The 10,485-nt window shown below is 38.0% G+C and overlaps 1 protein-coding gene across 1 annotated transcript; it reads right to left on the bottom strand.

Moving 5' to 3' along the window:
• Window positions 1–743: 743 nt before the first annotated feature.
• Window positions 744–8,945, bottom strand: saal1 (serum amyloid A-like 1). Its single transcript, XM_004575087.5, has 13 exons — window positions 8,810–8,945; window positions 6,678–6,877; window positions 6,430–6,531; window positions 5,724–5,807; window positions 5,529–5,608; window positions 5,175–5,234; window positions 4,979–5,094; window positions 4,647–4,812; window positions 4,400–4,482; window positions 4,100–4,285; window positions 1,979–2,136; window positions 1,778–1,870; window positions 744–1,112 (listed from the first exon to the last, which is right to left on the bottom strand). The coding sequence occupies exons 1-13, from the start codon at window positions 8,811–8,813 to the stop codon at window positions 1,035–1,037; spliced, it is 1,410 nt and encodes a 469-aa protein (XP_004575144.1). The 5' UTR covers window positions 8,814–8,945; the 3' UTR covers window positions 744–1,034.
• Window positions 8,946–10,485: the final 1,540 nt, after the last annotated feature.

Here is a 10,485-nt window from a genome sequence, read left to right as displayed (position 1 = left end):
GCTTTAATTAAAAAGCTGCTATATTCACAGAGCCTTCCTGAGCTTTGCTGGAAATGCGCAGGTTCTCTTGCTCTTCTCCATGAGTGGGCGAAATGGGGTATTTGGAAACCAAATGAGTTCATTGTTGCCAGGCTCAAGCCTTTCATCTAATTTTTTTGTCCTTACAAGAGTGACTGTCACCCTCTGGTAAACACTTGATGTTGTCATCAGCATTAGCATCATTACTCATATGCTTAAAAAGGTGAGCCCATACACTTATCTCAGTTTTATCTTAAATAAATATTTATATTTTTTAAATTTAATTAGATAAAAATCTAGAATTAATCAAATATACATACATTTAGAATATTTAACAGTGCATTTCGAAGTATTTTAGAAGTAAGCATACAGGTTTGTTAATGTTTGGTTAGAAATTTCTTTTCTCAGCCTGTGAGAAGATATTTTCTCCAGTCAGAAGCATTTAAATAACCAAAGTGAGTTCATTTACTTATAACCAAATATATAACTACTACCTTATATAAAAAAAACACTTAAAATTGTGGTTTGACATTATTAAATTTTAGTGCCAGTTGGCTGTCTTAAAAGCTCTAAATTGTGTTGACTGAAGCTGAATGTTAAGAAAAATACTTTATTCCTAAAGAGTCTGGAATCAGAACGTAGTATTAATAATGACTTGAATTCCTCATTGCAGATTATTCAGCTCTTTTTTTGCAATTTCTACATGAAAAAACACTAAAAAAGGCTTAAAGACAAATTACTTTTAATTAAACACTGTCTGTAATTAAATACAAAAATAGTATTCTTAAAAAAGGCTTAAAAAAAACAACAACCCCAAACTTTAATTTTCCAGACTTAACTTAAAAGTAGCTTACAATATTCAAATACATGACAGTTTGCCATTCGTGATGTTGTCCTTCCAGTGGAAATGCAAATAGCTCGTTTTGAAGCAGGATCTTTGGAGAGGAAATACTGGCTGCTATAAAAAGCAGAGGTGAGAGTCTGAATGAGTGCTGAACACTGATCTGCAGGGTGCTTCAGACGGGACACTGTGTCCTTATCACATCTGCCAACTGGAGATCAGCCTCTGACAACATGGTCTGCAGGTGCTGAAACTGCACAAGAGGAGGAAGGGCAGGGTGGAAACATAATGTTTATTTTCCACAGGAGCTGTGGGAGTATGGCAGCAGTCCATCACACATCCTGATCTGACACGAGCTCTAAAATAAGTCTTTTGCTGTATTAATAGCATTACAGGTCAACAATTTCTGCCTACAGTTTACATCTGGACAAGTATTATGTGATGTTTTTTAAATAGTATAGTAGTATTGTATCTTGAAAACCCACCAAAGGTATTAAAGTATTAGAAATTCTGAGCATTTGCTTTTTATACCCAGTGAAGAATGTCATTGTTCATTTTGCTATGAATAAATCTTTTTTCTCAATAAATCTTTTCAAAATAATATAAATTTGAATTTTAATCAGAAGGTTTTAGGATTTCATGATGAACTGTGACTCACTGTAACATACCTACAAGGACTCCAGGTCTTAAAAATCTGACTGTAACTCTGTAACATGAGTTCATCCTTCTCAAGTAAAAGCAATAAGTCTGTGTTAAAATATTTGACAAGTTGTCCCGTTATTTCTGACAAAACAACAGTTTGTTGTGTTTGTGCAAATGAAACCTCAGTTAACTTAAAACGGCCTAAACCCCTTTGAACGGTATCTATTCACATGTACGTGTCTCATTGTAAATTAACCATTTAGAAGGAGCACTTACTGAATTCTTAAACTTGGGAAGTAAAGTGGCAGCAGCTGCGAGGCAGGTTTTCTCTGTGAGGTAAACTTTCTTCACCAAATCTGCAACTGTGTCCTAAAATGGGGGGTAAAAAAAATCCATATTTAAACCTTGGTTTTTACTGGCTGCTGATTAAAATGATCTGGCCCACAAAAGTGAGCAAAATAAATCCCTAAATATTACCTTTTGAATGTGAATGAAGAGGTCAGCCAAAAACTCTGCTGTGATCTCTGCAACAGTCTCGAGGTGCTCATCTTTTTCATCTTCTTTGTTTGCACTGCCGTCTTTGCACTCATTTTGGTACTGGCATACCCGCAAGATGCTCCCAATGAGAGGCAAACCTAGAGGTATTCAACCAAAAACGCAGCAAATTAAAAAAAACAAAATAATGTTTACCGTATATTCATTCATCACCCAAAAAACTGAAACTGCACAGATGGGTCATCCTTTTCAAAGAGACTAAAACCCAAACACTTCCACACAGTTTAATCTTTGTTTACTGTTTGCAGTTCTGGGGTCCGTTCTTCATACCTCGCTAAGTAAGTTAGCTGGATTTGATTGTTGACGATTTCGTGTGATCTTGGATCGTTCGGTTCTCTGAAGCTAATCCGGGACTTGCTGTCATAGCAACAGATCCGTAAGCGTAAACCTGCTCGGGAGCAGGTTTACTTTATGTAAACAGGATTAGATCGCAGCCACTCAGGTATGTCCGCTTCATTTATACGAAAGCAACAGTGACATTTTACCACTGTTTTACCATAAATAAATATTATCAATGTAACTAAAGATAATGCAGTACTTGATTCTTTTATTGATTTCATACAGATACATACAGGTCATTTCCTAAAAAAAGGGAAATGTACTATTAATCATTCTATTTCATGTATTTGATTATTTCAGATGTAATTCATATTTTAGAGTAGTAATAGTAAATTACTTCGTGTAATCAAGATGAGAGACCACGGCTATAAAAGCGAAGGTGGATTTGGGAAGTCTGTCGCAGCCGTGTCCTGTCCATATACGCGACCAACCCATTGCGGAAGGTGCAAGATTGATAAGGAGAGTCCTCAGAATTCAGCGTATATTGCGGGACAGACAGGATCCTTTAGCTCAGCGCGACAGTGTGCTCATAGAGAGATATCGATTTTCCCGTGAGGGTATTATTTACTTAACCAACTTGTTGACGAGGGGGTGCAGGACCACCACCTGTCTTTTTTTGCTCTGCCCTTTTCTTGGTTGCTGTGATAAACAAACAAACAGATTATTTCAGGGTCTCTTTTCAAGAGACTAAAAGCAATATAAGTGATAAATATTACCATTCTGTAGAATATTCTTATATTTCACTTTTACTTGTTCCCATGTTCTAGTGGGTCCTGTTGTGGCTCTAATGTGAAAGAGGATATAATGTAATATAATATAATAAATTTACCCTACCGCCTGCTGGTGTTGGCCAGAGGGGCCGATGGCGCGATATGGCAGCCTGGCTTCTGTCAGTCTGCCCCAGGGCAGCTGTGGCTACAACTGTAGCTGCCTCCACCAGTGTGTGAATGTGAGAGTGAATGAATAGTGGCATTGTAAAGCGCTTTGGGTGCCTTGAAAAGCGCTATATCAATCCACTCCATTAGTATTATTATTAAATTACTTACGAGTTTAATTTGTCAGCAACTTTCTGCCAGCCCTCTCTCCTTGCTTTTGCAGCCTTTGCAGTGTTCCCTTGCATTTTAATTAAACTCTGAAACTCCTGAAATCCCTCACTCAAGAGTTCTTGCTCTGCTGCCGAAAAATACTGAGCGCGCTCCTTCGACATTTTCGCCGACCAATCAAAGGGTTGCCGATCAATGTTTCTACTATCGATGCGTAGCCCCTGTTAAGCCACCCAGTGATCTCACATTACTTCATCCAGCTATACTAATCGTCAACAACAGGTGTGTTTGGAGAACCGGAATAGCGAGCTCAAAGTTGGCACAATGATTTGATCTTGGATGTTTTAAGCGAGGTACGAAGAACGGACCCCTGCTCACAGCCTAATGAGCTCAGCTGAATGTTTGTGAACACTGGTGACCTCTGGTGGTGTTTTAGGCTTCAATATGACAACAGCTTAACAGACAGACAAGTATAATTTTAGGATGGCACTGAAAATCATACCGTGATATACAGCAACATTCATTTAAACTAATTATTCAAACAATGGGGTGACCACAAAATCTGCTTTCTTCACTTCCTGTATGGCTATCAAGAGGACTTATTATTATCGGCAACATTCTCTGTGCAGCTAAACATCAGTGTAGCTTTATGAAAACTTACTTCTGTCACTTTTGCTGCACCACTCATCGTGACATTTATAAAGAGCCTGCAGCACAGCAAGTGCTTGGACCAGAATGCTTTTCTGTTCATGCAGTACAACTGGAAGATCATTTGGTTGGCAGAGGTCCTCACACACGACGTCACAGACAAACTCCCACACAGATTTCCCCGGTCCATCAGAAGCAGCTAGAAGAAATACACAAAGTCTAATTTTAAAAGGCAACCGCTTCTCTATTGTTATCTGATAATGGTTTAAGAACAAGATTTCAATAAAGACCTTTTAGTACTGAAATGTCTCACCAAAAACCTGAATCCCCTCATCTATAGTTGTAAGTAACTGGAGGATATGAAGGTAAACCTCTAGGCCATTCGGACTCTCTGATCTGTGAAAACAATTTAATACTGTGGATTCTTGACAATCAACCTCACCTTTAATTTCACAAGTACATTGTATTTAGTTTAACTCTGCAGTAAGAGCCTGGTTAAATGATATGCGTCATCAAAAACAGTAATACAAATACTTCATAAAACAGATTCAGATTCCCACCTGAGCTGCTTGGCTGCTTCAAGAAGACATGAGGTCATCTCCAGATGGCTTTCACCATCATCCCCCTGCTCCTCATCAGGCTGAGCTGTGATCCAACTCTTCATTAACTCTTCATCAAGGTCAAACAATTTGTCAACTAGTTCTCCCACCTTCTCAAGCAGATCCGCTGTAAACACATTCAGTATATACTTATAATGGTAAGTTTACAACACACTCATGTCAACAATAATTATAAGCGTCACAGGGACTTGCAGTGTCAAACAATACAAGTAACCAGGTTATTACTGGAGAAATGGACTAAAACTGGAATTAAACAGAATAAAAATAAATACTATTGGTGGAGCTGCACATGATGAAACAGAGATTGGAGCGCACAGATGTGTGCTGTCGTATTCGCTGAAGCCACAGTGAACAGACATCTTTCTGAGAAAGACAGGTCAGCAGCAATCTGCAAACATCATGAGGAAATATGAATATTTCTCGTTCCGTTTCTCTATTTCACACGTCTACATAAAATGCAAATCGCACCTGCTTGTTTCCAGCAGTGTTGGAGGATCGGTATCTCCCAGAAGCAGCAGCACCACAGACCTGTGGACACAAAGAGTAGATTGAAACCCATTTATGTACAACAGGGGTGGGGAGCTCTGGGCCTCAAGGGCCAGTGTCCTGCAGGTTTTGGATATCACCCTGGGTCAACAAACCATTAGGTCATTACCAGACATCTGGAGAACTTGTTGAGGAGATAATTTAAACATTTGAATCTGCTGTGTTGGATAAAAGACACACCTAAAACTTGAAGGACACTGGCCCTTGAGGCCTGGAGTTCCCCACCCCTGATGCACAACATCTATCAAAGAACTTTTTTTTTTTTTTTTTACCCACCCCAAGTCCTCATTTTGGCTCAAAGTCATACAAGTTTCAGGAAAACACGAAATATTCCCAAGGATTCCCACACTAATTTCCTAGAGGAAAAAAAGAAAGCACTGTATCAGAAATGTATTACCGGTAGAAAATAAATTAATTGTACAGGATTTATTCTGGTAGAGAAAGTATGCGTAAAAAAAGGATTTCACTCACTGTAAGTCGTGGACAACGTGATTTGGAAATCACTCCTAGAAGAATATCTGCAGCTTTAAATTCCTGCAGAAAACCAGCCACATCCTACAAACAGGTGGTAAATAAATAGTCAGTTAGTAAATATATAAACATTTAATTAATCACTTTTAACTGCAGACCATGTGAAAGCCAGGCAGGTAGAAACCAGCTTTATTTGCACTGCTTTGTAATTAAATTATTTAAATGCAAAAAAGATAGCTATTATAAACTCTGTTGTAATAACTCATACCAAAACAAGGTGTGATAAAACCAACTTGAGTTTGTTGACAAAACTACTTGCAGTAAAAAAATAGGCAACAGGTGAATTGTCTTGCCCAAGGACACAACGACCGAGACTGTTGGAGCCGGGGCTCGAACCGGCAACCTTCCGATTACAAGGCAAACTGCCAACTCTTGAGCCACGATCGCCATTAAACAGGACACAAGCTGTATGCATCATGTGTGACAGAGCAATATTTTAAGCTTTAACATCATTTGGTATTTGGAAAGTTTACCTGCAGAAATGCAAATTCTATTGTTATTTTTCAATTTTTCTTTAACGAGTAATTGATTTCTCTGTTCTGGGCAGTATACTTACCTCGATGCCACTTGTTCAAATGAAACTATTCTCCTTTAACAAGGAAAACAAACAGTGTGTGGTCTTTGGAACACAGAAGAGAAAGTCTACCTTATCCATTGCCATATCCCACACTCTGCACAAGTCTTCCTCCTCATCATCAGATAGCTGCATTGGACCTTCACAGCGCTCTTCTGAATGCTCTGTGACCATCTGCAAGACAATTTTACAGACATTAGCAAATGCTGCTGTAACACTGCACACTTTCACCTACCAAACCAGCAAACCGATGCATGACTTAAGTGCTGAATGAAACGTGCAATATTTATCACTTCAGTTTACATCAGCAGCCAGCCTACATGGATGAGATGAGTCAGGGTGCTAAAAAGCCAGTGCTTGCTGTAAACAGTGTCTCCAATGGCATCCACATCTTCGTCCTCCGCTCCATCTGCTGCGTCTGGGGGTGGTGATGGGTTACGGTCCATGATAGGAGACTGTGTTTCAGCTGGAGGGGATGAGCTCTCTTTCTCCACTTGCCCAGCACCGTCAGCGCCACCATCTGAGGAAATAAACCAAGGAACGCATTACAGAAATGATGAAGGAGATTATCAGCCAATATTTTGGTGTTTCTGATTTCTACAAACTTCTCCGTAGCACTTGATGTAAAGGCTCAGTGATTATTCAGATCTCTTCAGATTGAAAAATTTAACATCAATAAGTGGCAGCAAAATCTAAGTCATTTTACCCCTTACTTCTGTTAATACCCTAACAAAAGCACTTGAACCTCTATCCACATATGTACAACTGTAGTTAAAAAGCTTGGAGTTTTAATAGCTACTTCCTTGCATTTACCAACTACAAAAAACGTACAAATAATTATCCCTGCTTGTATTACCTCTTATATAAAATACTATAATTCCCTGTACACACGTTAATCCAATTCCAGTCATTTTTGATTGTCAATAAGACTGTGTGACACAAACAAAATGTTAAAAATCCTGTTACAAATCATTAGCAATGGATATAACAATATAGTGCATTTTCCGTAAAAATGAGGGAATAGTTTATATTATCACCACATCGAAACTACTATTTATATTTTTACATTTAAATTAAATAATTAAAAATGAATTAAATATGGGCCTTACATGGCATTATCCCGTTGTGACACACATTAGCTGACCCCAGTCACGCAAGAGCTTCCTCAGCTATCATTACTGCTCCTGTATGATTGTTAGAAAACTAGCTTGACTGCAAATATTGACTACAGAGTGTCCAGTCTCGAATCAAGTGTGCCATTAAGCTCATACAGAGATGCGTTGTTCGGCTTGTCGTTGCAGTGCAGCATGCTACATTGCAGATTTCCTCCAAAACTTCGGCCCAACACTCATAATGTGAAAGCAACAACTCAACTTGTTTGAAGTGTTTTCGGCTGGGCGTCATGCTCCTTAAGTCTAGTGTTTTGAACAATGCATGAAACAATATATTTATAGATGTAAGTTGTAATAGCCGCATCTCTCAGGTCTGTTTCAGGCCATTGCTGGATTTTGAGTCAGTTATCTTTTTTTTTTTTGTTGTTGTTTGGGTGATTGATAGGTCACGTGTTAAGTGGCTTAACAAACAAAGAAACAAACAAGGAAAAATATTTCTCAGAAAATAGTCAGGTACAAAGACTGGACTAAACCCTTTCTCCTTGGAAGCAAAATATGGCCAGGATGGCTCAAGAATTTGGTAACCAATATATTTTAATAATTTTTGAGAGCCCTTTAAGGATCAGCTGCATGATAGATTAGAGATCGATTATCTCCACATGTCCTCATATTCAGCTCCCAAACCACACCTAAAAACCCAAAGTGGCTGGGATTTCTCTGTTATAGCCTGCTTGACTGTTGTCAAGCCTCATAGATTCCCCCCCCCCCAAAGTCCACAGTCAAGGTTTTTCTTATTTACTCTTTTAAGTTTGTTAGGTTTTTATTTCACTTGTTTACTTTACCTTTCCTTTTCGTTATAGTCGTGCTTTAGTTTACGTTTGCCTTTTACATTAGACGTTTGCAATGAATCGCATTTTAAAGTGTGCCATATACGCGACAGCCACTGCGCTTGACATGCTCGGAGCATTAGAATGACGGCATACCTTAATTTTACAGGTATTTATCCGGACAAGGAAAAGGCAGCCAGCCCTCCTGGCACTTTGTCGTTAACGTAACGTTAAATGTACCGTGGCAGGGTTTGAATAAAGTTTATAGTTCACCACACAAAGCTTAAACAGATTACAGTAAATCTTTTTGTATCATTTCAGTGTCATGCTAAATATTGAAACTCTAAATATCAAGAAACAACAAAGGCACACCCAGTAAAAGGTAAAGGTGGTGCTTATAAATACTAAATGTTGTCCATTTCACGTTCATTGGTTAAGCTAACAGCTATAATTAGTTATTAATGGTGGATTTCTATCTAACTTTCGCAGGCAGACGCACACTTTTTAACTCACCCATACTGACCGCTCTTGACTACCGTTATTAGCAGGCAATTAAAGGCAATATCATCGGATGCTTTTAACTTTTCCACCACAGCAAGCCGCTCGGTTGTTTCAAACAGCCTCCATTTAGTACTAGTGGGTATCTGCGCATGCGTGAAACCAGGACCAAGCTTCCTGCCACCCGCAAATAAATAACGCCATCTGCAGTGCGCAGACGGAACTACGTGTCCACATGTGAGAGAAGCGAAGCTGGTAGTGGATTGAATCTGCAAGATAGTGTCATATTTTAAAAATTATAAGTTGATTCTGAAAACTGTTGCACTTACAGCAAAAACAAACAAACAAACAAACAAACAAAACGCACAGAGAGGCTTGTAGCATGTCTCTTTCTCCTTCTGTAAGGCACCTTCCGCTAAACAGCTTCTCTGTCCATGAAGTTACATAAAGGGCTGGGTTTCACTGATTTCACTGATCTCACTGATTTCATTCGATTCAATTTTGACCCAGACAGTCAGAAATATTAAAATTCTGATCATTTATCAGAATGTTTCTGCAAACATGAGGGCTTGAACTCACTGTACACAGTAGTATCTAGGTTATTGGAATATCAATTTACTTGCTGAAAACATAAAACAAGTTTCTGTTGTATTAACCAAGGCTGCTTATTAATTTAATGCTGATTTGATGTAAAATCTCCAAATAATATTAGAATACATAAACCAGGGAAATTCTATTAAAATTTAAGTCCAGTCAGAGAAAGTTTCCTCAAAGAAAGGTTCAGAATATCATGATGCTCCACATGCATTACAATGGAAACTTAAAAAAAATGTTTTTAATACTATATTTTTTATTTTTTTCCATAGTACACCAAACTATATAAGCAATACAAATGTATAATTTATAGATTAAAAAATGTTTTAATCTATAAATTTATCTTTATAATCTCAAATATATTACAAAATTTGATTCATATCTTAAGAGCATGCTTAAGTTGCTTAAGGACTTTATTTTATTGGTTTAAGCAGTGTTGAAACAAGTATCTAATGTTAAATAGTATTATGTAAACAGGGACCCACCTCTAATCAAAATTGTCTTGGAATAATTTGATGCATGTACTGTCCTCCCTGAATCAACACAATGTATACTCATAGACAGGAATAGCAAAAGACTTCTCATCATGCAGCTGTCCTCACTTGGGAGTGGTTCAAAGCCCTGTTTGCACTAAGAAGAGCTTTGCGTGCAAAATAACATTTGATTAAACATGTGTTTATCTGTAGATACATCTAATCACAGATAGCTTGGTTACATCCCTGCTCACCAGAGGAATGACTGCACCAGCTTCAGTAATTGATGACTATACAACTGCTTATACTTGTACTTGTGACGCACAATGCTCAAAAACTCTTTGACTTTTGCATGTAGGCAAATTTGTAAATTTAAAGCAGTTTGTAAAAATGCACATTTCTTGAAATTTGTTGTTAAGAAGAAACAAAATACATCACAGGACATCTGTGATTTTTGGACAGTAGAAATTTAATAGTGAACATAAATCATCATAATCATTCTTTGGGCATCTCTGAAGCTGCCCATCTTTAGTTTTTCTCTCACCAAGTTACTGATCTTTTATCCCATACAATTATTTGGTAAGCTGGGCCCAAAAGCCAGATGTTTGGTAGAATTTGGTAGAA

The sequence above is a fragment of the Maylandia zebra genome, linkage group LG7 (genome assembly GCF_041146795.1).
Source record: "Maylandia zebra isolate NMK-2024a linkage group LG7, Mzebra_GT3a, whole genome shotgun sequence".
NCBI lineage: Eukaryota > Metazoa > Chordata > Actinopteri > Cichliformes > Cichlidae > Maylandia > Maylandia zebra.
Note: the sequence above shows the minus strand (reverse complement) of the source record. Positions and strands in the feature narration are given on the sequence as shown.

Excerpts from the sequence above, each read along its gene's own strand:
- saal1 (XM_004575087.5), bottom strand. Across the intron at positions 6,532-6,677 it reads CCCTGACTCATCTCATCCAT|ATGGTCACAGAGCATTCAGA; the intron begins GTAGGCTGGCTG and ends ATTGTCTTGCAG. Across the intron at positions 1,113-1,777 it reads TTCCCAAGTTTAAGAATTCA|TTTCAGCACCTGCAGACCAT; the intron begins GTAAGTGCTCCT and ends CCTCTTGTGCAG.